Here is a 27,354-nt window from a genome sequence, read left to right as displayed (position 1 = left end):
TGATAGCCAAAATGAGAACAGCAACAGTATCAACCTCACATATGCATAGGCACAACTGTGTGGACCTAAGTCATGTTAAACACTTAGCACAGCAATGTGCCGACTATGACATGAATAACCTATTACTGCTTCTTCCAAAAGGGACAATACTGATAGAACATTAATCTGTGGGAATATGGGCATTCTGAAATATATCCATATGGGAAAAATGGTACACTGATTTTTCACACTGCTCACTGTCAAAGCCCTGTGCACTCTGAACTGCTTTCTCAGCCTTTCCTTTGGCTCAGTCTTGGCTCCAGAGTTCATCCAGAGAATCTCTTTTGTGAGCTGTAGTTGCTTTCCTGATCTCCAGACTACAGGCTATCCTTCAATGAACTTCTTGTGTTACCTACTTGCAGTTTTTCTCCATTCCAGGCCACTCTGTCAAAATGGCCAGCAAGTCTTACTGTTACACATTTACTAAGCTTGTCAGATGCATGTGATAAAAATATGGCTGCAGGACAAATATACTGATACCATTATCACAGGGAGGAAGCTGCATGCTGGCATTCTCTTGTAAGCCTCCTAAAGTTTTGCCTCTCATTTTAAGAAATTTTGCCTTCAATAACCATCTGCCAGAAACAATTGGTTCTGCAAACAAGTAGATTCATTATTCCTGCTGTAGTTGGCAAGTGACAGTCCAGAAACTAGAAGCAGAAAGGATAAAATGGCTTGAAAACTTGAATAAAAATAAAGGGCAGGCAGTTTGAGGGAAAAAAATTAAGCCAAAGACACACACACACACACACACACACACACACACACACACACATAAATTTCTTGAACTAGCCAAGAAAAGCGTGTAAGGTCTGGCACATAGGTCTTTATTGAATATTAAAACTCATAGCACTATCTCTGCTACAGAGAATTATTAAATTATAATTACTTTTCATTTTCCTTGGAAATTTAGAGTATCACAAGATATGCTACTAGAATCAGTGTTCCATTAGTTTTAGGTGGTTCTATGCAAGTCCCTGTTCTCTTCTGAACAATGTTAGTTGTCCTGATTAGTTTTTCTGTTAACTTGACAAAAACTTAAGAGTTGCCTGGAAGAGGGAGCCTCAACTGAGGAAATTCCCAGATCAGATTGGTCTGTGACCATTATCTATGAGAGACTGTCCTGACTGATGACTGATACATGAAGGCTCAGCCCACTGTGATGACGGCACCTTCCCTAGGCAGGAAGACCTAGGCTACAAAAGAAAGCTAGGTGAGAATGAGCTAGAGAGAGAATTACAGAGTTCCTCCATGGTTTCTGCTTCAGAGACTGCCCTGACTTCCCTCAGTGATGAATGGTGACCTAGAAATATAAGCTGAAATAACCCTTTTCCTCCCCCAAGTTGCCTCTGACCACGGTAGTCATAGAAAAGCAAACTACAGCATTGTGTTTTCTTTCTACTGAAAACTGGAATTCTGGTAACAGCCTCGAAGACGACAACAGAGTAGAGAAGAGGAAACGACACTCAGACTTAATTTCGGCCATCCAGACAGGTAACACTCAGGTCACAGAAAAAGAAAACTTGTTCTCAAATTTGAATAAGCAATTGTCCTCCTTTAAAAAACATGTTGAGGGTCCAGCTTTTAAATGTAAGCTGAATTGTTTTAAAAAACATACAAATTCTAAACACAAGCTCCTATTTCAAGGACTTTATTGAGAACAATTTTGCAAATTAGATTTTACAATTTAACATTTTACAAATAAGAAATGTTATCTGCTACAACCTAAGTTGTAAACTCTTCAAAACACCATAGGAAACCATTTATTTCTTTGGATTTTTCTGTTCCACACTGAGCTCCTGAGGTACATTTTTTCTTTCAGCTTCATTTTCATCTTCCTGTGAAATAAATTTTAGAAAACATTAAAATATAAATTCCAGGAAAGTTTTCAGCCTTACTTAACACAATTAATAGTACCATATTAGTAAAACAATGAACTATTCTGATTCTAGGAACCTTAAGGAAAAGATTATAAACACCCAGGGTAAAATTATTAACATTTAATTATAGTATATGCTATTTCTTCATGTTGATTAAAATTTTCTATCTGCTTTTAAAAGCAACCAATTTTATTAAAGCTTTCAGAACCACTTTCAAAAACACCTACTACTGAAACTTCTTTGTAGGTGATGAACCAGATAGTTTTACTTTACTCTTTGATAAAAAACAATAAATTTAACTTATAAGACACTTTATGTGTTCCAGTATGGCATTTTGGTCTCATCTAGCATACTTTCTTGACAGGTCTGTCAATTTTCCAATTACTTGTACCACCATATGTTATCTGAAGATCAGTCAGGTCTAAAATAGGAAACATGGGCATGTCAGGTTGTGGAATGCTTACAGTCTTCTACAGTTTCGATTCTAAGTGGTGGCCTCATAATTCACATCAGGCTCCCATGGCGCATGGTGAATAAATGAAGTGACATCATAATGTCTGCTACCATAGGAATGAAATGCACCTTGTGTTTAATATTAAATGGTGACCTTCAAAGTATAAATAAGAGTCTGGAGAAATATGCCATCTCACAATTTGTAACCTATCTCACTTTACATGTTCCTTCAACAATATCCACATACCAGTGTAGCTTTCCTGTTGCTTTTTATCACATATGATCTTTCACGTTTATTAACTGAATGGCACTAACACTTTACTGAGCTAATTAAAGCAAAGTCAGCAATCTCTTAAGTGTCTCTAGATAAACAATGCCAGTTATCACCAAACAGGTCATTCTGTATCTCTGTATTTCATAAAACCAAATTTAACTCAATTCAATAACTTGAATTACACCTGATTAATTGAATCTATTAAATCAATGCCTATCAAAGTATATGCAATCATTTTCTAGGAAAAACAATCTATGCCTAGTCAGTAAGATGGAGAAAGCATTCTTTATATGTTTTGTCTCTCTAAACTCAACAGCACTTGTGATTTAGACTTTGTTAATATCAGGATCATTAGAGAAATTATCAGTATCATCTATTACTCTGAATTATGGCAGATACACGAGACACTAGGGATAGGGTTTTGAATATCATTTGGCAGTGTAACTGTGTATTTCTCCAGTAACTACTACTGTATGATATTTAACTTTTCCCCCAACTTATCTCTGAAGAGTAGAGATTTTCCTCCAAATGATATCTGAAGATATATTAATAAATGAGTAGCAGTTTCTTTTAGATAAGAGTTGATGGAAATTACACTTTTAGTTTTAACCTATTCAGAATTAAAGCCTACACTCCACTGTCTTCTTCAGGTGAAACACTGTCAAGAGTATAAAATCAGTGCCAAAAAAAATTGTTAGGCAGCACAGAATTTGTCAAGATGTTTCTCAAGGCAGGGCGTCATCTTACACTATTTTCCTACCATGTAACAGGGCACAGTTAGTATACAATCAGAGTCTAATCAGTGTTTTCTGAATTATATGAAATAACAGAGTTAGACAATGAGGAGACGTGTGCATAAATTATGTACTTTAAAAGCTACAATGTCATTCCTTCTCCAGCAGTCACACTAACAGCAATCTTGACCTATGGGAACAACAGTGATAACAGAAGCAAAACTGTGTGAAGCAGTATGTGCCAATACAGACATAAATTCATCCTTTATAAAATTTGCAGACCAATATGAGTTCCCAGTTTAACAAACCATTTAGCTTTCTCTAGTAATCATCAATGAAACCCTAACACAAAACAGAATTGGTAATAAGCCTCAGGTCAAGACGTACCTATGTATTTTGCTTTCATATTTAATCACGTTAAATATAGTTTACAAAGGCATGTGTGCTGGATAACTTAAGCTGTCAACTTGACACACCTGGGTAGAGGGAATCTCAATTGAGGAACTATCTCCAATGGATTGGACTGTGGCCATGTCTGTGGGTCATTTTCTTGATTGTTGAGTGATGTTGGAGGACCCAGCCCACTGTGGGCAGTGCCACCCCAGCAGGTGGCCTTGTGTTGTACAAGAAAGCAGGCTGAGCCAGGAGTGGTGCTGCACGCCTTTAATCCCAGCACTTGGGAGGCAGAGGCAGGTGGATCTTTGTGAGTTTGAGGCCAGCCTGGTCTACATATGAGTTCCAGGACAGCTGGGGCTACAAGGAGACCCTGTCTCAAAAAGGAAAAAAAAAAAAAAAAAAGCAGGCTGACACAGGCCAGAGGCTAGCAAGCCAGTAAGCAGGACACCTCTATGGTCTGTGCTCCAGGTTCTTGCCCTGAGTTCCTGCCTCAGCTTCCCTTTATGGTTGACTGGAAGCTGTAAACCAAATAAACCCTTTCTCCCCCAAGTTGTTTTTGATCAGTGTTTTTATCACAGCAATAGAAAGTAACTAAAACAGAAGTTGATACCAAAGAGTGGGCTACTGGCTGTGAAGAACTTGATCATGTGAGTTTTTGGAGGCATGTGGAAGACTTTGGAAGTCTGAACAAGAAAAGTAGTTGAATGCTGTAACCAGAGCTTAATAGGCCATTCTAATATGAGCCTGAAAGAAAGTAGTGGTGAGAAGAAATTAGCTCCAGAGGGAAATAAGGAAGTAAGGACTTAAACAGCAACTGGGATATATTTGGCAGAGTCTGACTGGAGTCTGGCCACAGCCTAAGAGCTTGCCTGAAGCCAAGTTGAAAAATAATGAATTAGCACACCTTTAATCCCCCAGAAATAGGCGGATCTCTGTGAATTCGAGGCCAGCCTGGTCTCCATAGTGAATCCTGGCAAGCTGTGACTACAGGGGGACCCTGTCTCAAAAAAGACCAAAAGAAAAGAAAAATAAGGATTTCTTTGGTGGAGGAAATTTCAAGGCAGCCTAATGTAGAAATGGTGGCAAGACTATTTATGGCAAATATTATGCAGATCTACAGTGAAAAAGAGCAAATGGGGCAGAAAGAAACGAAGAATTACAGTTTGGAAAGAAAAAGAGCAATAGGAAGCTAATGATGTTGGTGCCAAGGCTTCGGCTGAAGGAAAATCTCTCTCTGATAAGGAGATTAGAGTGATTAAGGAGAGGCCTAGGGATTTGTACTTAAACATTGGCAAGAGTTCCTAAGCCTCCAATTTATGAAAGGAGAATGCCAAGGGATTTTCTACTAGAAAACAATAGCATAAAAAAGCTGCTGGTACTTGTGGATGAAGGGGGCCAGAGTCCACCCCAGGCTGGCAGCCAAACTTGGCAGTGTTGGTCACATGGTGCTGGTTTTAAAGGCATTAAAGATGTAAGAGTGAAGGGGTCATTGGTTGTTCCTCCAAGGTTTCACAGAGCTGCTGAGGCCAGGCAGTGTGCAGTAGGGACTTCCCTACATAAAGAAGACCCTGAAAGGCCATGGCATGAAGCTGTGAAGGTGAAGCCTGGTTGGCAGTGGAGATCCTAAGAAGACATTAGAGAAGCTACAGCTGTGAGACATCTGCCAAGGAGAGCTGCATATGGGGAATGGTACCAGACCAAGAGAGAGATATATGCTACATACAGCAAAGCTGGAGGGGCTGAGCCATCTAAGCCCTTTGGAAGTAAAGTTCCAGAAGTCAGACGTGGAGCTACTGGACTTGGTGTTTGCCCTGCTCATTTTCAGTCTTGTTTTGGTCCAGTATTTCCCCACTATGCCACCATTCCTTCCTTTTAGAATGGGAATGTGCATTCTGTTGTATGTTGGAAGTATATAATTTATCTTTTGATTTTACAGGAGCTTACAGTTAAAAGATTGCTTTGAGTCTCAGAGACTTTGAACTCTGGATTTGAATAGTACTGAGACTGGTAAAGACCATAGGGACTTTTAAAGATGGACAGAATGCATTTTGCATTTTACACGGGAGCCAGGAAGTAGAACATGATGGTTTGAATAAGAATGTCCCCCATAGGCTCCAAGTATTTGGACATTTTTTCAGTTGGTGGCACTGTTCTGGGCGGTTTTAGGAGGTGTGGCCATGCTAGAGGAAGTGTGTCACTAGGGGTGAGCTTTGAGAGTTCTTAAACCTTGCTGGATTTCCAGTCTCTCTCTGCCTCCTGTGCCTACTTAAAGATGTGAGCACTTAGCTTTCTGCTTCTGCTCCAGCCTCACCATGCCAGCCTGCCATGATGGACTCTAATCCCTCTGAAACCTAGAACTGTAAGCTAAAATAAACTCTTCTTTCTGTAAGTTCCCTTGATCACAGCAATAGAAAAGTAACTAATACAGCATGTCTCTCTAGTATGGCCTCCTCTTGGGATTAGCTTTACAACTGTTTCACTATGCTGAAGACATGTCTTAAAGAATTTTCTTTTTGATGTTTTAGATAAATACAGCTGTGACCTACATGTAGGAAAGGATCATGGAGAGGAGTAAAAGGCAATGAAGTCTAAGTGTCAGAATATACACTGAAATTGCTGTGGTATAACATCATAAAAATAACAGTAATAGATTTTTACCTTAAATACAATCATTAGAGTTTGAGCCTGAAAAGTTCCAGAAGGCATTATTTTTCTTGGAAGTGTGCTGGTTTAACATTTAATATTGCAGGTCAATTTTTACAAGAACTTCAAATTAACAAAATCATTAAAGTAGTTCAGGCAGCAAATCAAATACTGTTGACAAATGATGGTATAATAAAACTGCAAAGAAAGAAAGATTTTTCCCAAAGCATTTTGCTACTATTGGATATTAAAGGCAAGCAGACATTTCCTCTGATGGCAGGATGTTTTCACTTTGCTGAAGCAAGACATCTGTTTGTTTCCCAGTAAAGAAGACCCTTGCTACATGGATCATTTTCTTAGAGACAACCCTGGCAAGTTTGACATTTGTTTCAGGAAGGTGCTCTGAAGCAACCAGCAAGAAAACATACCCTTTAAGAGTACTGGGAAGCAGAAAGGCTTGCCTCTTAATGTTTAACCTTGTTTACTCAAACTCCAGAAAACATAACAATTATAAAAAACTTACAGATCTTTTAGTTGGATATGGAATTTCAAAAGTGTGCAGTTATATGACAGTAAGATTCTAACACCAAATGACTACATGTGGTTCAATAGCCTCCTTGCTCTTTTTACATGAACAGGAAGGCAATGAGAGTATGACTATTTCTAGGCTCATATGAAACATATAATAATGGTAATGCTCCAGGTGGAAGTATGAAAATGAAGTTATTCTAACATAGAAATAGGTAAAACACTGTCATGTTTATCTAAACTAAATCCTTACTATTGTATAGCACTTGCAAGATTTTGTTTAAAATGTAATTCCACTTGTGCTAACAATTTAGGATTAAGGAGTCCTGTTTCCCCTATTGGCAAGCATATTTTTGTCCTGATAATAATTAATAAAACCCACCCACCTTCTTTTACTTTCCCTTTTTAAAATTGTCTTTAAATTTTATTTCATGTGTATGAGTGTTTTGCCTGCATATATGTAAGTGTACCACATGCAAGCAATGCCCGTGGAGATTAGAAGGGAGCATTAGAGTCCCTGGAACTGGAGTTATGAATAATTGTTAGCCGCCATGTGGATTCTGGGAACCGAACCTAGGTTCTCTGCAAGAGCAGCCAGTACTCTTAACCCTGAGACATCTCTCCAGCCCTCTTCTTTTCTCTTAATAAGAAACATACCCCAAGCAATGACCAATTGTTTAAGCACCTGGAGATTTCACTGCTCAGGTAGCACATGAACTCATTAAGGTTATGAATAAAGACATTAGGTTTACCTTGTAAACTGCCATGCTTTAAAGGTAAGATTATGAAAAAGGACAAAATTTTCATGTTGCTTCTTTGAATACTTATAACATCAAGAAGCCTGGTAAATACCACCTTATCTGATATGATTAAGGTTAACATCACTAGTAGTATGTATTAGCACCAGCCCCTGATGTACTAAAAAGGGCATATTACCTCTAGCCTGTAGTATCTTTCCTCAATCTCATCATGATAAAACTACAGAAAACTGAACAAAGGGCAACTATACCAGAATTTTCTATACCATTTTTGAAAATACTTTAAAGTAAAAAACTTTCAAAATAAAAACACTTAACAAAAGTGGTTATTCAAAATGCTAATACTAATTCAGTATTCTAAATTCAAATAAAATAAAATGCATGGCAAAAATTGTATAAGTAAAAAACCTCAAGACATTTGTTTTTATATTGAAATAAACAACCAAAAGAAACTGTTTCCTTCCCATTGTTCTACATAAAATTCCTTTCCTAAAGGTCTGAAATGCAAGGTGATGTTACTGTTTTAATTTTTTGACTGTGGATTTTTGTATTTTCTAACATTCCACTGTAAGCATGGGTAACTTTCACAACTAGAAAACAAGCTGTCTTCTATCAAGTCCTTTTATAATCTGGTCATACAAGCTATTTCCAGAAATAAAAGCAAAAATGGCAATCTATAATTATAAAGAAAATGAAATCAGTTGTTCTTACTTTACCAACTATGCTATTTGCAGAGTGGACACATGGTGATTCAACAAAGTCAAGTGAGGATCAGATAAGCAAGCACTAGGTTGAAATTTTTTCTTTTCTTATTTAAAGATTTTTAATGTAACAATCCTCTGACTAATCAGAGAAGGAATACTTACTGAAATGGGATTCAAATTAATTCTGTTATTTAATATTTGCAATAGCAGTCATTTGTTTTTAAAAACTTAGTTGTGTGCCTCTTAAGGACACAGTCTATTCTAAAAACACAGAACAGGTGAAGAAAAGAAATGTATATATATTGCTTCAATCTGTACTCAAAAACCATTATTAATTTTATTTATTATTATTGTGTGTATGAGATGCTATATAAGTGCTTTAATACAGAAAATATGCTAGTGCTGTACAACAAGGAAAAATTTATCTTAATAACTGAAAAATACTGATAATAATGAAAATGTCTGAGGCAAAATGAGCACGCTCCATGATTCAGACTAGAATTAATTAGAGTTTTTAATGTTTTACAATTCTATCATAATTCTTTAAATGGTGCATTTGCTTCATAGTAATAAACACTTGGGTCATTAAGTAAAGTGCAAAATGCGTGTGATGTGCTACATTTAACAACCTTTGGCCCTTCTTCCTGTATTTCTGAATTCACTTTTCCAATGCATTGAATAAGCAATTGAGGACTACAATTAAATTTCCTGACTTTGCATATTGGAGAATCTTATTTCATTCCATACAAAAGGCAATTAATCTACCATTTTACAACTTAGTTCCAAGTTTAGTGAGCTATGGTAGATACTGAAGTGAACTTACAAGAAATGCTTAATTAAATTTACTATAAAAAGTATATGAATTTTTCTTATGGCAGAAGTTGCATATTTAATTAAAATTCTAGGAATATATTATAAAATTAGAGTAACACTGGGGTGTTCTTAGTAAAAATCAGTTCAAATACAGATATCATTAAATAGGATGGAGGGCTGGGGGTACTGCTCAGTGGGAGAGTTCTTGATTAGCACACAGGAGACCCCAGGTCCCATCCCTAGCATCTCAGAAATAGTCATTTTAATTCTTTGCTTACTCAAACAAGAGGGTCAAACCAATCTCACAATCTAGCTGCAAGTTAAGATGGGAAGAGGGAAACAGGACATTTCTAATTTCACTTACGATGAGTATTATATAGGAATGCCTATTCTATATATTTGTTCTGCTACAAACAATAAATTTCTCTCTAGTTCATGATTAAAAAAAAAAACAGACTTACAGGAGGAAGATATTTTCCTAAGTGTTTAGTGCTTCCTGTTACTTTTTAATTCTTTATGGTGATTTTTGGTAGCATAGAAAAGACAGTTAAAAGACTCTGATCTCTCCTCTACAATGTGGGACTAAAAAGGAATCTCCTAAGAACTGGCGCGGCCATCTAAGGAGGCATACATGGAAGGAAATGAAATCAGTGAGTGGAAGACATGAATACAGTATAACAGGTAGGAGGAAAGGAAGAAAATGGTACAAGTTAGGGCAATTCTGAGTTAGGGTAGATGCTTAGTGAATGTAAACCCACTTCCAAGTTCATATCTTACCAAAGACAGCAAACCCCCACAAGATTAATAATACAACTTTTCAGGTATTTGAGTTATGGTGCTATCCTGCAGGAGATAAAGAGTCTTACTGCTTTTTCTTCTTCTGACTGATGTGCTGTTGGTATGTATGTCTGACGACCCGAGGAGCCTGAAGCTGAAGATACTGCCTGCAGTCAATGAGAAACACACCCGAAAGTGTATGCTAGGAGTCTACATGCATGAGAGGGCACTACATTAATAACTTTCCTTTATTAAATTTTTGCTTAAAAAAATCTTTCTTCCTTTTGTAATTTTTAGGCAGGTAAACTGGTACACAGCACTAGTTAACAGAAAATAGTAGCAACAGAAACAAAGCAAACCCTCCTTCAAATTCCATAATGGGACAATATGTACATGCCCAATACACATTAAGTTAACAGCATACTATGAGTATTTATATATTTACACATAAATATGAATATATTTGTAGTCTAGGCTGACCCTGAATTTGCAGTTATCCTCCTGCGTTAACTTTCCATGTTCTAGGATTGCAGGCATGAACCAGAAAACCTGATTTTTGTGTGTGTGTGTGTGTGTGAATACCATATTTAAAGAATTTCTTTTAAAATATTTTTATGAAGCTGGAGAGATGACTCAGTGGTTAAGGGCATTAGTTACCCTTCCAGAGGACCTGGGTTCCATTCCAGCACCCACATGGAAGTTAACAGCTGTCTCTAACTCCAGTTCCAGGGGATCTGATGCCCTCTTCTGAGGAACCTCCCCAGGCACTACATGACTTAAACACAGGTGCACTTACACACATGCAGGCAATACACTCAAGCACATAAAATAAAAATATCTAAAATATATATCCTTATATAAATTAACTTTTATTCACTAACTTTAAGATTGAAAAACCCTGTGTTAATATTTCAATTTATATACATGTGAGCTTCTACTCTTGCCTCCAATACTTAAAAACAGCAGACATTTGTAAACTTACGTGGTTTGGGTTTTGTCCTAAATATAAATATGCATGGAGTTTTAAATTCCCAGAATTTTTCAAAAAAATTTTATTATTTTTATGCGTACGAGAATTTTTTTAAATCTAAGAAAAAATGAGATGAAAATAATATTTAAAATGTTCAAGATACACTACACTGTTCCTGAAATTATAGTTCCATAGCTAAGAGATTTTCAGGCTGGCTAAAAATTGCTAATTGTCTCATTAACATTTTCACAGGTACTTATGTCATTCAGTATGGCTAGAAATTACTCAACAGTGAAGTTCATTATACAAACCAGAAAACACCTACATGCTGCCCATTATTCATTAATATAACCCATGACCGTGGTAATGGAACTGGCAGTGGTGGAGACAGAGCCTTCTGTGATGGAGTGGCCATGTTTTGTTTATCCTTCATGCCACAGTGAGGGTAAGGATCTTAACATGGTTTATACTGAAAGACCACTACCTGCTTTAAAAGACTGGTTTGTTTTGTTTTATATTGATTTTGCTTAGGTCTTAAGTTTACTTTCTAACTAAAACATAAGAAGAATTGTAATCCTTTACCTGTTTAGTTGAGAGCACACTTTAAATAACAAAGCTCTTCTGTATTTCCCTTGCTGAGTCAACAAAAGAATAGTTCTACCTCATCACTGTCAAGCAAAAAGGATGCAGAAAAAAATGGCAATTATCATAATCGTAAGGTCATTTAAAAATAAATATAAGATATTTAAAAAGTAAAATGTAATATAAATTCTTCTAATAAAAATTATATCTACATAGGTAATATTTTTCACTGAATCAAATCTCTGAAATTCAAAATGAAAAATTTAACCAATATTGAGCTATAAAATAGCCTGATTTAAACTATTTCAATATTCAAAATTCTTTTAGTACTGTCATTTATAAATCCAAAAAAACTAAATACTTTAAATTGATAATTTTGACATTAAGAAACAACTCTGTATCTAAGTAAAAAAAAAAACTAGCTAATAAATTTTTCACTTTGGAAATTCATAAGATGTCTCAATTTAGAATATCTTCAGTACACAGTACCTTTGTTAAGGAGGAAGTTTCAAGTTATCCACTGCAAAAGCCACAACGAATTGATAGTTTAGGTAAATCTGGTAGTGATTATGATATGCCCAGGTCTGGGTATGCCTTATTCTTTCCGTAAGCCTCTCTCTACTAACCCCACAGCTTAAGAGCTGTGTTTAAAAAACAGTCTTTAAAAAACTCCAACTCTGCTTCAAAAATGATCCAGAATTATTCATTTATGAATAATAGAACTTTGGCATTTAAATAATATGGAGAGTTCATCACAGACTACACACTATAAATCAGCATTTACTGCTTGCCAGAAAATCAAAGCTATTCAAGTAATATTTCACCAATGAAACTCATCAAGCTCTTTGAATTCTTAGTTTAAGAACCATCAAGAACACAATCCAACTGTGTTATGACAAAATGTGATACGATCAGGTTTTATTTTTCAACAATATTTTTCATTGGATAGCAGACATTCTTACTGATACCGGCATTTTTACCTTAGTATTTTTAATCAGGTATTTCAGGATGACTATTAGACAGAGGAAAAGTAGTACTTTTGCTAAACAAAAACGTCTTGCAAGAGCAGCATTTGAACATGGCGAGCAGCATTTGAACATGGCAATCAGCACTTGAACAGCCATCTCCCTTTTTATTGTTAAACCAGAGAGACTTGATCTTGTTGAATAAATTTTTTTGAAGAATTTAGAATATATATTGACTCTTGACTCCTATTAAACATTTTGTTTTTAAAAAAATATAGTTTATTATTTTTATTTTATGTGTATGAGTATATTGCTTGCATGTATGTATGTGTCATGCAATGCCCACCCAGGTCAGAAAAGAGCATTGAATCCCCTAGAACTGGAGTTATGGATGGTTGTTAGTCATCATGTGGGTGCTGGGAATTGAACCTGGGTCCTCTACAAGAGCAGTCAGTGCTCTTAACTGCTGAACCATCTCTCCAGCACCCATTTTATATTTTTAAGATGATATTAACTCTTCTCCCCTTCCATCCTGATGATACTCTGTTTTCCTGGGACAGAGTTTCCTTGTAGCTCCTGCTGGCCTGGAACTCAATATGGAGAACAGGTTGGCCTTGATCTCACAGATATTTGCCTGCCTCTGCGTTTGGAGCACCACCATGCCCAGCTAAGATAACACTAACCTTTAATATAATTTCTACTCCTAGAAATCTTTTCTTCCTGTTACTCATATGAATCTAACAATAATTGAGTGCCAGACACTACATACGACACAAGAGATGACAAAGAGGAATAAAGTGCTTTACAGCTGAGAGGAGAGGCTGCAATGTGGTAGGTAGGCGTACAATCACAGTGCTATGGAGAGAATAGATAACAGCATGTGACATATTAAAACGTGACAGAGAAAACGGAACTGTGGCACCATGTAGGAAGAGTGTTTGTCAATGGTTAATATTCTACAGAGTGGGGCTATGACATCAAAATAACAAACTTTCCTCTGTCCAAAGATTAAAATCAGGAATTTTAAAAATCAATTATTTCTCAGGCAGGTATGGTGGTGCATGCCTTTAATCCCAGCACTTGGGAGGCAGAGGCAGGCGGATCTCTGGGAGTTCGAGGCCAGCCTGGTCTACCTAGTGAGCTCCAGGCCAGCTGGGACTACAGGAAGACCGTCTCAAAAGTTTTTTTTTTTAAAAAAAAAAAAAAAAAAAAAAAAAAAAAAATCAATTATTTCTCAATGTAATATAAGCACCTCTTCTACTAAGATAACTCAACACAAGGATAAGACATTTAGAAATAAACTTATTAGGAACAGAATTTTTAAAACTTCACTCTCAAATGATCAAACTAAATTTTCTCAAATACACTTATTTCAACTTAAATGTTATTTTCCCCAGAGTGAACCCATTAATCATCATTGTTTCATTGGAAATTAATAGCTCATTAGATTTCCAAGTAACATTTCCTAAGGCACATTAATTTTTCATGGAACAAAACCAGGAGATCTTTGCATCAAGAAAACTTAAAAACACTGTTTAAAAAATCCCATGCAACAATTCCCTAAAGTACTTTATTATCAGGGTTAAAAATATCAATCATATTTTCATCTCTTGAATTTAGAGATTCTCTTTGCTATTGATTTGCTTCCTAAAATATTAAAATTTAAAATGATTTGCTTTAAATTGTTGCTTTAATGAAACCCATCTACAGGTATGAATTTAAATGATTCACAAATGCAAGCCACTTGGCAAGCTTCAATCATTTATGAAGTTTACATGACAACGCATCATTTAACCAATAGCTTCTTTAAGCTGTTAATGATTCTGTTAGTATAAAGTACTTCCCAACATTTCATAATCTAGAGTATAAAACTATTAGGAAAATATCTTCAATACAATGCCATTTTCCAACATCCTATTAAAAAACAAAACATATGCAGCAAACATGTAAGCCATCTACTTAAGCATCCCTGATTGTCAACTATGTGTTGGCATTGTATTGGACTTAAAAAAAAAATTAAACAAAAACAAAATCCACTGTGGTAGATTAAGTAGACACAGTTCCCATAAAATGAGGCTTACACTGTGTTCAAACAATGGATTATTCAAAGCACGAAATCACTGAAATTATATGTAAGACGTAAAGAAAATATGGAAGTATCAAATATTAAGGAAAAACACTTAGGGAAGTCCTCTACCCATGCCACAAATAACTAATACATTTACTTAGACTTGGAAGATATAAAGGAGTTGGTCAGGCAGATAACGAAGGGAAGTTTAAGTGGAGGGAACAGGGAGAAGACTGAGTCAGCTATAGTACAGTAAGAGAGGAAAGCAGTGTAAAGCCATGAGAAGGTGGACAATGGTTCTAGTACTGCCCAGTGCTCATGGGGTGATTAAACAGACTTTGTATTTGTCCTGTTTCTTTTACACAACTGTATGGTGGAAGACTTTGTGGCTCTAAAACAAGCTCATATAAAGAGGATTTATTGTCAGGACCTATGGCTTTCTCTGCTGACTGACAATGACCAACACAAAAGCTTACTTTGCAAAGAATGAAGAACAGCTTCTGTTTGCAAGAAGAGCTACAAGTCTACAGAGCCAGGTCCACACAGGGCTTTTGGGAAGACTAAAAGTTTACACTCAAGGGCTTTAAAGGAAAATCCCAGTATACAATTAAACTGAATGTAAACTTTTGATGAAATGCTATAATTAAGAAAAATATGAAGCTATGAAATATGTTAAATAACTAGAAAGCATTATTTCTATAATATTGATGTTCAGCAACTAATCAGGAATTTAAATTTATAACCCTTCGTTACATTATGAGATTTTTTTTCTCCTCAAGCTTTATTTTTCTTATTTTCTAAATTACTAGTATATATATAGTTATGGAGAGATAATACATAAAGAGAATATTATGATTCCTTTGTCTGAATTTTCTTTCAAAATAGAAAAAAAAGTTGTATTTCAATTTCTGTACACTTAAAACTTTTACCATTGTTTGAAGTGTCTTGTTGGCATAAAGGACTTAAAAAAAAAAAAAAAAAAAAACGATCATAGCAGTACAACTGGGCAAATCGAGCATTTAGGGCTCTGGTATCATTCTGTCCCCTCTGAATGGAGGTGGCCAGAGGCCTGGGAAGGACTCCATATACAAGGGTTCTACCTCATAATTAGTTTGTTGTATGTTTCACACACATCACAGAAACACGAGAAATATTGAATAAGAATTTAATTTCTGCAAAACTATATAAAAATCTGGCAACATACTTGCTTTCCACTTCAAGGCTGGCATCATTACAGTTATGGTGGCATTAGATGGAGCAGTACCATTTAATCTTACTTTGGAGACAGTACAACTGAGAAAGACAGCAGGTATGAAAATTATGACCTCAATCAATTCCTATTTATCACATAGAAAATTTGGGAGAATTAAATGAAATATTGGTTACAACAGTGATGTAATTTAGTAAAGACCTTTGGTTAATGATGTAAAGAAAATCGATGGTGAGTTGAAGAGATGGCTCAGTGGTTAAGAGCACTGGCTGCTCTTGCAGAAGACCTGGGTTCAATTCCCAGCACCCACATGGCAGCTAACAACCATCCATAACTCTAGTTCCCGGGGACCCGACACTCTCTTCTGACCTCTGCTGTATGGTTACTTATAGAAAGCATACCAAATAAAGCACATATATTTCATTACAAATTATTATACCATACTATCTTCAAAAAGTTATATAGGAATGCATTGCAATAATACACACATCACAGTTCAACAAAATTTCGTTTTTCACTTAGAAAAGTCAATATGAAACCAAAGTAAAAAAATATAAATCTAGATTTTCAAAACAAGGCAAATATTTTGAACAAAACTCAGATTTTATTATTCTTAAATTTATAAGTAGTGTGGATTAAGCAATATATAGCACATTTCTGTCTTGTATACATATTTAACTGTCCAAAGAAAACCTAAGTAGTAGTAAATTATGGGTATATAATTCTACATGAAGATTAAAGAAAATTCTACATTTTCAAACTCATATAGCCAATAAACTTTTAAAACATTAGCTAAGTAATAGTATTAAGTAATCATATAACGTTACCATTCTATCACTGTATATTAAATAGGATAGTGATTTATTTTTGAGAACTTCAAGTAGAAAACTGTAAACTATTACATCATAACTATTTCAAAGCTTTCTTACTTTAAAGATACATCAAAAAGGAAAATGCTGATGCTATCTTAGTTATAAACTTGCAGGTGAAATGATTTACTTTTCTTTTCCACACAATATCAGCATAAGGTCTGTCTTTCCAAGCAATGAATTATAGCAGATAGTTGAAACCTATTCTATATGTATCTTCAAGTCCAGAAAAATGAGAAAGCATAAATATTTATTCTATATAAACAGAACAGACACAAGATGCAGATAAAAGTGATCCATTATGGAACAGTGAATAATTGCTGTGTGTAGCACTGTAAGAACAGAAAAGGTCATCAAGTATTTCTACTGGCTTTAAATTTCAAGATCTCTAAGGTTGCCAAGAAACTTAAAAATTAGTTTTATATGTTTAAGGTAATACATGTATGTGTTTCAAAAATTTTTATTAATAAATTTAATATCTAAAGCTCATTTGGAGAAAATTAAATAATGCAACATGAAACAAAGCCAAAAAACTGAAAAGTAGTAACAGGCTAATCTTTTTGTTTAATTATTCACTTTATCCTCATCATTTCTCATATTTAGATAAAATATGGTCACTTAAAAATTTTGTAGGTAAGTCATACAGTCTGACTACTTGAGGAAAACAGACTACAAGTTTTGGAGTGTTTTATTTTCTCCTTTGCTGAAGCAGTACTTTTCAATTTTTGCAGGCAACACAGTAAGGAAAAGTATTGGGATTAGAAACATCTATATCAAACAATGAGGCCATATGAATATTTAAAGAATTGTAGGTGTTGCCAGGTGTGGTGGCGCATACCTGTAGTCCCAGCACTCAGGAGGCAGAGGCAGGAGGATCTCTGTGAGTTCAAGGTCAGCCTGGTCTACATAATGAGTTCCAGGCCAGCTAGAGCTGACTCAAAAAGACCAAAGGGGGGAGGGGAATTATAGTTGTTAAAAGTAAACAATTTCAAACTAGGTTTAAAAAAAATGAAACATGAGTCTGGCACCTTAGACCAATTGGTCATCCTGATACCTTATTATGCTAACCTGATGTAGTTTTTTCATAGGTCAATATATAAAGCTACTCAAATCAAGAATAGAGCTTGTAAAATGAATCCTCTTACATAATGTAAATGACACTATAAGTAGTGTATCAAATATCCCATAAATGTTGGGAGAAGTACACATTGAAAAATGGTGATTCTGAAAGATAAATTCAAATGAAAATGTGATTTTTTAATAATAGCAATGCCAAAAACTATAAAAACTCTGTGTGTCTCTTTAGTTACTAAATCTGCAATTTTTAATTCACTTCAACATCCAAGGAAAATTTGATACTCAAATCTGTCAATTTCAGTGAAACAAAAAGAACATATCTGAAAAGTTTTCTGGTGCAAAGGAATTTTTCCTAATGCATTAAACTGGTGTATATATGAAATCAACAGTATCTTCTCTCTCTTTTCCCTGCAGAAAAAAGGGAAAATTTCTAGTCTTAACTTTTAGTAAGTAGACTTTTAAAAACTTTGACTGGAAGTAAAAGGAAATTTTGTTTTAGATACATCTTCCCTAAGAGATTAAAAATAAAAAGGAGCCAGCCATGGTGGCACATGCCTTTAATCCCAGATCTCCAGAGTAGAGTCAGGCAGAGTTCTGTGACATGGAGGCCAGCCTGGTCTACATAGTGAGTTCCAGGCCATCTGTTGCTACAGGGAGATCATAACTCAAAGAACAAAACAAAAAAGTAATAATAATAACAATAATAATGAAAAATAAATTATTGATGATTAAACAGGTTGCTTGGATTCCACATTCAGTGAATGTCACAGGGTTCCAAATTAAGAAAACAAAAATAAAACTGAAAAAAGGATTTTAAAAACTTTTTACAATTTCAGTGATAATGAAACAAATGAAAATTGAGTTGAATATAACAATAACTAAAACCTGCAAACCGAAGGCAGGACGGAAAAAGTGACAAAAGCATAGTCCTCTTAGCTAGGGGTGGTGGCTCCCACTGTAACTGCAGGCTGATTCAGGTCACTGACCAAGACCAGCTTACTTTACGTGGCAAGTTCAAGGCCTGCTTGGGCTGCAGCTCAGTGTGTTTAATGCTACCCTGGGGTACATGAGACTGTCTCAAAAACAAAACAAAGCAACCAAACAAACACAAACAAAAGAAAACCTATTCCCACAAGACTTATAATACATGTGACCCACATTTTATTTTCTTCTTCCTAGATACTGTGCTGAAACTGGCAAAAAAAATTATACACTAGAGAAATGTTTTAGCCATTAGGTATTTATAACAATGTAACAGTATATGACTTACATCATGAAATACTGCTATTGTTCCATTTCATACTGTTAAAACAATTATTTATTTGCCTTGCCAAATTAAATAATTGGTTTAGACCCACATTTTATTTTCTTCTTCCTAGATACTGTGCTGAAACTGGCAAAAAAAATTATACACTAGAGAAATGTTTTAGCCATTAGGTATTTATAACAATGTAACAGTATATGACTTACATCATGAAATACTGCTATTGTTCCATTTCATACTGTTAAAACAATTATTTATTTGCCTTGCCAAATTAAATAATTGGTTTAAACACCCTGGAATTAAAAAAAAAAAAAAAGTACTAAGTCCTTAGTTTGTTGCATTGACCCTGCTATCTAATAAGATATAAAGTTGCTTAAAAAGAATTGCCTAATTCAATTTTTGAAGATAATCTTCATAGCCCAATGGTGATGAGAAAAAAGGTAGTGAGTTGTGTTTGTGAATGGGGAGAGACATAAATTATACTCGTGAAATACACAAAAGGAAAACAAACATAACCTGAAATGTTGTTGGTAAGTACAGAGGTCTTAAATTTGAAAGCTCTCAAAGAGGATTATATAAAAAATGTTGTAAAAGGAACTCTGCTAAGGCTTACATTAAATGACATGTATAAGTCTATCTCTCTACCGATATTCACAAAGTTCTGTTGCCAATATTCACAAAGTTATCTAAAATTCTATTGGTTACTTGTGGATTAGGGTTGCTCTTAAAAGGAAAATACTATAAATCAAAAATGCACTAACACACTGAATCTACTGAACACCAAGTTCAGGAGCACAGCACGATGGAGTTCTCTACAGTTCAAGCTAACGTGGCTGAGTAGGTAGGCTGCCAGCTGAGGTCTACTGCCTCTGCCCAGCATCAAGACAGTGTTGCAAACCTAGCACTCTGGGAAGAGTTCAAAACCCCAAATTTAAAATAAGGTTTATACTGTATAATGCTTCCACACTATCATAAAGTTAAAAAAAATCATAAATTGAATTATCACTCATGGGAATTATGTGTACTACCATTTATGGACTATCACCTCAGTGAAAATATTGGATGGAATTGATTCTTATAGATGATAGCAATACATAACTCCATTCGTTACTTGTTAAATATTCTTATGCCCACTGGGCACAGAACACACAAATGGCTTTGCTAAGAAATAGCTTAATGACTGTTATGAAAAACTGAGGGAAAGAGAAGGATAAAAGTGTTTTATGCTCGTGTTTCATAGCTGTGTTTTGCCCCCAATATCACTTCCCAAAGAGTTTGTTATAGAAACAGAAATATTTTTCTCTAAGTATGTTCACACGAAATTTTAGTGTTACAGATACAGTATTGATTTGTTTGTGTACCACATACATAGCTGTACTTTATAAATGAAAAAGCATAAATGTTAACCATTTTTGTGATATGGGATTTATGAACAACTAAATACAATTTCAAGTATGTTTAAGACAAGTTTCAATGGAGAAACCACAAATTTCTCCATCTTCTGTACCTAATCCTATATTTATGTACACTGTTTTTCCCCTTATGTAGCTATCCTAAACACCTGCAGTACACGACCTACAGCACAAATAGTTAAGAATGACAAATGCACTACTGAAGACTTGGTGGGTTTTGTTTTTTTTTCTTGAGACACACTCTCAGCTCTGTGGCTCTTGCTGACCTGACATGGTAATCCCCTTGTCTCAGCCCCTAAGTGTTAGGAATACAAGCATAAGCCACAACATCCAGTTTACTATTACATTTTTTAGGATGTTATAGTGATAGGACATGGTTAAAAAAAAAAAAAAACTGAGTGCCTATCCTCCACTGTTTTGTTTTTTAAAGTAAAAATATTAACAATCATGGGAATTACTAATATAGTCTAACTTTTAGTTGGAATGCTGACGAAATTTCTGAAAACTCATAAAAACTTCTGGACTCGCTCATAATACAGAATATATTACTAGGGTAGTTATATTATTTGTGGATTAAAACGATTAAATGTAGTAGAATAAAGTGATAAAAATAGCCTGCAAAGGCAAAAAACGTCTAATGTAGATGTTTTAATTCATATAAATACAAAGAGCACTAAATCCTTTCAGCTCACACCCTTAAAAAGCACTAGGAATTAAAAGCTGACAGAACTCCTGAGCAGCCTCCCTACTGCTGTAGTATAACAAATTTGGTATGGTGAAAGCCACAACAGCTGCTATCTGTATATCCAACCTCATATACTGACTTCAATGTGATGAAAAATGAAGAATTTTAAAATATAAGAAATGTAACTAGAAGTGGTTTTACTAAGAGAAGAAGCTCATTTTGACACAAGATGATGAGAAATTAGACTACTGTTAATGGCGTTATCTGCACAAAAACAACTGCTTTCTATTTCTCTCTCCCTCTTTTCCCTGCTTCTGTTTTTTAATAGCATCTGACTTTAACAAGACACATCTGAATGTATCATAAGTTAATTATTTATCAATTTTCATACATCATCCTTTACCTTGGTCAGCCACCTGAAAATTATGTAAGCTATAAATTAGCTTTAAACAAGCTCTGAATCAGGTTGGAACCGGTTTTCAAATTAAAGAGCCTTCAGTATATTACAAGGTGCTGTCATTTTATTACCTCAATCAATTCTGTGTGGCCTGAGGTGGAAGGAAAATGAATGCTGTCTTCATTTGCAATGGGTTTATCTCCTATAGCAGGCTCCAGAAACGTAACTGCAGCAATGAATTGAAAAGCTAAAGTTGCATTTAACACTGCCACTGGAGGAATTGTCACTCTTCAACAAAGTTTGAGTTTCAATGGCAAAAAAAAAAAAAAAAAAAAGACAAAGAACATTTCCAATAATTACAGTTAAGCCAGTATGATAGTTAAACAAATTTAAATGGCCTTCAGAAAATAAGGATAAACACACAATAGAGTGCTGTTCTCAGTGCATTACAAGTATTAAACAATTTGTCAATATAGTTCACCTTTATCTCAATGAAAAACATGTCATACCTTTTTTTTCCTATGGACATGTACAGCCAGTCAGAAACTTAGATACTAATCAGCCTTACCCTCACCTTCACTAGCCTCTAAACCACAGGCAAAAGAATCACCTAAAGCTTGAGTATTTATTATTGTCTCTACTTTTTAATATGAGGAAACTGAGGCACAGAGAGATTACATCATTTGCTTATTTGCCTATTTACCACTGAATTCTAAGTCTCTACTAATGAACACATATACTGACTAGTGCAGAGAAATACCAGAATGTAAGCTTTAGGGACAAGAGTTAGTTACATATGATTATCTTAGTATATCCCGACATACGACAGAAGATGTGGCATAACTTATGAATAATACACAGATTTTTTTTCTAATAAATGATGAGCCACACTGCAGGCATGTAGCAGGCCCAACATGATAAAAGAAATGCCTGTGCAAATAAAGGGGCTACTGCTTCTTGCTCAATTTTGGGCAGAAAACATATTTTTCTGTTATATTAATCATATACTTTTAAACAAACCCAGTATTCTTCACTGTAGAGGAGTAAAATTTTTTAAATTAAAACAATTTCTATCTGCTATCATTAACAGTTATTATATGTTAACAGAAATGCTGAGTGAACTAGATAAGAACAGAAACTAGTCTAGAAATATGTGATTCTAAATGTGCTGAGTCGGTATTTTCTTCTCTCTTTATCTTTTCTGCATATATGGGTCATAGCTGGCACAAATTTACACACCAGACATCTTTTGTGTTTCAATAAATAGCCTTAGGCCTATAAAGAAACCTGTTATCACTTATATTACCTTTCAGCAAAATAAAGGTTAAAAAAATGATTTCAGTAATAGCTAACAAACAGGTAGCAGTGGAGTACATGTTTAAATTCTTAGAAAAATTTTGTGGAGCTGCTGGCTCCTTGTCTTCAAGGGAGTAAAGAAAACCCCACTATTAGAGTTTCCAGTTTAGTTGGTAAAAATAACCTAACACAAATGAAAACAGTACTAAGAAATACCTACGGAACATCAAAATAAACAGTCTAGAAAATGTTATAGAAATGTATGTATATAGTGTATATATTTTTTTTTTCTAGAAATAAAACAGACTGAAATAAATTCAGCCTAGTCCAAAAATGTAGAGAAACTAGGACTTAAACCGGGTGCTATGGTTTGGATGTAGTCTCTCCCCCAAGGGTTCAGGTATTGGAAGTCTTCAGGCCACTGGGGGCACTGTCCCCATAAGGAAGTGATGTTCTCAAGGTGCTGGCCTAGTTCTCATGCAAGAATAAAGAACATGTGTGACTAGCAGAGGTTTCTGACTTCCTGCCTCCCTACATGCTCTCTCCAGCAGGTTTCTGCTGCTATGATGTCATCTGCTGTCATGTCATCTGCCACGATATTCCCCACTAGAGCTGCAACAATGCCAATATTAAGCCCCTGAACCTATAAAACTACAAGTTAACTAAATTTCTTCTATAACAACATAAATGGACAAATACAGTTGACATCTAATTTTAAAACCAACCAACCCTAACAGGGCTTTCCACAAAAGGGATACAAAAAGAGGAAGAGGCAGGAAGACAAATGGATCAGGAAACAATGGAAGACAAGGAACTAAAGAGGGAGAAGGAAAGGAGACAGAAAATAGCTCATTTTTTTCCTTTCTCGATTTTTTCCACCTGGAACATGAAGTGCGATCTTTTAAAGAATGACTAGAGAAAGCTTCTGGATGGCTCAAAGAGAACAGAAGCTAAGTATGAAGAAAATGAAGTGGCACTTTTTTTTTTTTTCCCTGAGCCTGAAAAGGCTTTTTGAAGAATTGATGGGGTAAAATACAGTATAGTTCCCTTTTCCTCAGGGAAGACAAACTTTTTCGGAAAAAGTGAGAGTACTAGAAATAAAACTTCACACTTGAGCTATGTGATAAGGATTTGAAATATCTGCTATAAAAAAAATCTGAAAAGGAGCACACAAAAGACAGCAATGAGGCCTGCCTCACATCGGAGGCAAGTCTTTGAAGTAAACTCAAATCCATTAATTTCTCTAGCTCTTTCTGAACAGAAAGGAAACAGGTGAAATAAATCAATATACTAAATCCAAGGAAAGTTTGGAAGTTGTAATAAAGGACTCATGTTTTAAATAAAGATGGAGAACAATGGTAAAGGTCTTAAGGAGAGTTGAGAGACAATATAAATTGTATGAAAAGTAGTGTTAACGGAGCTGTTAAGGCACAGCCTGGATCCTGACAGCTCTAACAAGCTAAGGTAGGCCACTCGCACTCATAGGGCCAGTTAAAGAGATGAAGTAACAATGAAAGGCCAAAAAAAAAAAAAGAAAAAAGAAAAGTGTATCCACATTGGGAAGTAAAGCAATGAGATCCAGTGAGACTCAAGACTGTCTTTGGAGTACTGACATGAGGTTTAGGTTTAACCAGAAGACAAGAGTTAAGCATCATTGTGGGAATGACTTTTATAAATGGACATAATCTGGACTAATAACTTTTTAATTACCCCCAGCAAAACCATGTGCTCTTACATCTTGTGACCTTGGCACCCGATCTCATTTCCCAGGCAACCTCAATTTGGTACTCCACCCAAAAAAGATATTGAATGAAGGAATGAATGAATAAAAGTGGGAATGCTTGAAAACTGTCATATCAGAGCACTGAAAGGCAGCACTCCATGTCCATTGCACACAGAGGAGGTTGGGAAGGATGACTGACCTTGGATGAATGAGACATTCTAGAACTATGAAGGAAAAGGCCAGGCCGTATGGTCTGTTAAGATTCAGGTGGAACCTAGTTTGTACCATCCAGAACTGAAGCTGGAGAAACCATTTTGAATAAAATTATGCATGAGGCTGGCCTAGGTAAACAGTTTCAGGGACAGAGTTTCAGCAAGACAGTTCCACCAGTGCAGTTCCTGGAAACAGAGGGTTCCACAGATCTCTAGGGGAACAAGTGCCCTCCAAGTTGGGGTCCACTTTTAGAAACTAAATTTAAGAATTGGGCTGTTTGTTCAGGTACTCCTAATGTCAGTGTAGTAATGCCCATACATATTTAAAAGTCCTGGTCAAAGTGTGGTCCCACTCTTCAGCTTAACATTGTCGCCAGTCTCTCCTGAAAGCTGTCTGACAAGTTGTGAGGCCTGCATGAAATCTCTTTCTAGGAGCTCCTTTCTGGCATTAGGCTTCACCCATTTTCTTCCCCTAGCATGAGATGCCTGGAGAAATTTCTAATGGGGCGGGGGAGGGGGGGCAAGAGCCAGTTTCAAAAGTCTGACAGCCAAAGAGAGGGGCACAAGTGTCTCTTTAGAATTTTTCTTTTCTGCTTAAGACTATTACAGTGGGAGAAGTAAACATTACAAAAAAGGAAGGAAAAAAAGAAATGAAAAAAAGAGCTAGGAAAAAGAATGATCTAAATCATACTGATAAGGCATCTGACACTTCTACTGTCTATTTTCATCCTCTATAAAATTGGGTTTTTTATTCTTTATTTTTATTTTTAAATGTATATTGTTATTGCACTTTTGTGCATTTTATACAATAAATCTTAATCATATTTAGAGCCTCTCTCCCATTCACACAACCTTAATATTCCCCCCACACACACCAAATTTCATGCATTCCATCATATTTATTAAGGCCTATTGAGTCAAGCTTTTGTATTCAAATGTTCCTCTGTTGGAGTCTTGAGTCAGCCTGTCTAAATTCTTTCCCTTAAACATGATCAGCTCTCCCACACCCAGCAGTAATCAGTTGCCAATAGTTCCTCAGCTAAGGTTGGAGCCTCTTGCCCATTTCCCCAGTTCTATGATGAGTTTCTCTCAGATTGAGTCTACATCAATCAGGTTTTGTGCATGTTGTCACCATTGCTGCAAGTTCATATGAGCAAGTTCCCAGAAGCCTAGAGACTTTTTCCTTATGTCCATGCACCAACCCTGGCTCTTACAATCTTTTTACTCTCTCTTCCACAATGGTTCCTTGATTACCTCCCAGAAATTAGTTTTTTTTAAAATTCAGATTGTTTTTTTAAAAATATATTGCTATTTATTGTGAGTTTAAAAAAAATACACCTAAGTGTATTTCATCCTACTAGGAAAGCTTCTACCTTGGGAAAGATTTTTTACTGGCAAAGGAACACAAATATTATTTAACAAGTAGAATGTCATGTTCCTAAATGTTGCTTGGAAACATGAAGAAGGCGAGAAAGAGTCAAAGGAAAAGGAAATTTCTGAATTCTGTAACAGTAAGGAAAAGAAGTTTATCTCACTGTAGAAGTTATCAAAGCAGCTTATTTTTGCAACAGATGAAGACTATTGCAGAAATCCACAACTGGTCAAATGCAGAGAATAAGAGGATGTGTGGTGCCCAGACCTGATACATCTATGATGCAACTCCTATACTTATGGCTCAGGAACACCTCAGAAGAAACAGACAGTTAAAGCCAGGACACCTGCTGCTAGATAGTGTTCTTCAAAATATGACAGGGAACCTGTGCTCGTTAAATCTAAACAATGTGGTTGCCTCAATAAGACCTGCCAAAGTAGATGACAGAAATTTCAAAAGGTTCCACCTCTAGATGAAGGGCCACAGACAATTGATTGCTTCTGAGAGAGGGAGAAACAGTCATCTCCAGGGGTAAGCTCACTGATAGGTTATACAACCTCAAGTGATCAGCCCTATATGTATGCACATACAAGCATATAGAACATGAAAGGACTCAGTAGGTTGTTTTGTGTGTGTGTGCATGTGCACACACACATATAAGTAACAATAATAATTAAAAAAGAAATCAGGAAATTGAGAGGGTGTTGGGGTATGGGAGCAGTTATAAGGGGGGAGAACTGGAAATAATACATAGAATTCATGTTTGAAATTCTTAAAAACAAGTTAGACAAACAACACACATTTGGGAGCATAAAATGAAATATTAGGATGGCATTTACTTCATTCTTTAATAGAATCTGCTGTAGACGTATTAAGACTTCAACTCTATAAAAAAGAAGGTCTATACAGCATCTTCCCTTCTTGTGAAAGATTAGAGAATTGGGGGGGCTTGGTTGGTTTTTTATTATTTTATTTTTTTATGGGTATGAGTGTATTGCCTGAATGTGTGTAAGTAAGTGCACCTGTGTTGTGCAAGAGCAGAGAATGTTTTACAAAAGTACTTTATTCATATTCCTAAAATGACTTAGAGTGGGAAAATTATTAAAGTAATAGAAGAATAGATACTAGGGTAATTTTTAAAGTGAGTTATTAAGCAGCTGCTACTATAGGTTCTTAAAACTGTCTCAGGTGTGGTGGCACCCACCTTTAATCTCAGCACTTGGGAGGCAGATGCAGGTGGATCTCTGTGAGTT

At 35.6% G+C, this 27,354-nt stretch overlaps 1 protein-coding gene across 6 annotated transcripts in view; it reads right to left on the bottom strand.

Moving 5' to 3' along the window:
- Window positions 1–1,674: 1,674 nt before the first annotated feature.
- Window positions 1,675–27,354, bottom strand: part of Phf14 (PHD finger protein 14) — a 144,811-nt gene continuing 119,131 nt past the window's right edge. For 2 of the 6 annotated variants that reach the window (XM_008854522.3, XM_029556881.1), the window contains one exon: window positions 1,675–1,877. In XM_008854522.3, the coding sequence (XP_008852744.1) occupies window positions 1,803–1,877 (75 nt within the window). In that variant the 3' untranslated portion in view covers window positions 1,675–1,802. Of the gene's footprint in view, window positions 1,878–10,088; window positions 10,167–11,551; window positions 11,638–27,354 lie in introns of those variants that run through there. The other 4 variants (XM_017803603.2, XM_008854523.3, XM_017803602.2 and 1 more) reach the window with 3 other exon arrangements.

Source organism: Nannospalax galili, unplaced genomic scaffold (assembly GCF_000622305.1).
Source record: "Nannospalax galili isolate Female #2095 unplaced genomic scaffold, S.galili_v1.0 scaffold787, whole genome shotgun sequence".
NCBI lineage: Eukaryota > Metazoa > Chordata > Mammalia > Rodentia > Spalacidae > Nannospalax > Nannospalax galili.
This window is presented reverse-complemented; position numbering and strand designations above follow the sequence as displayed.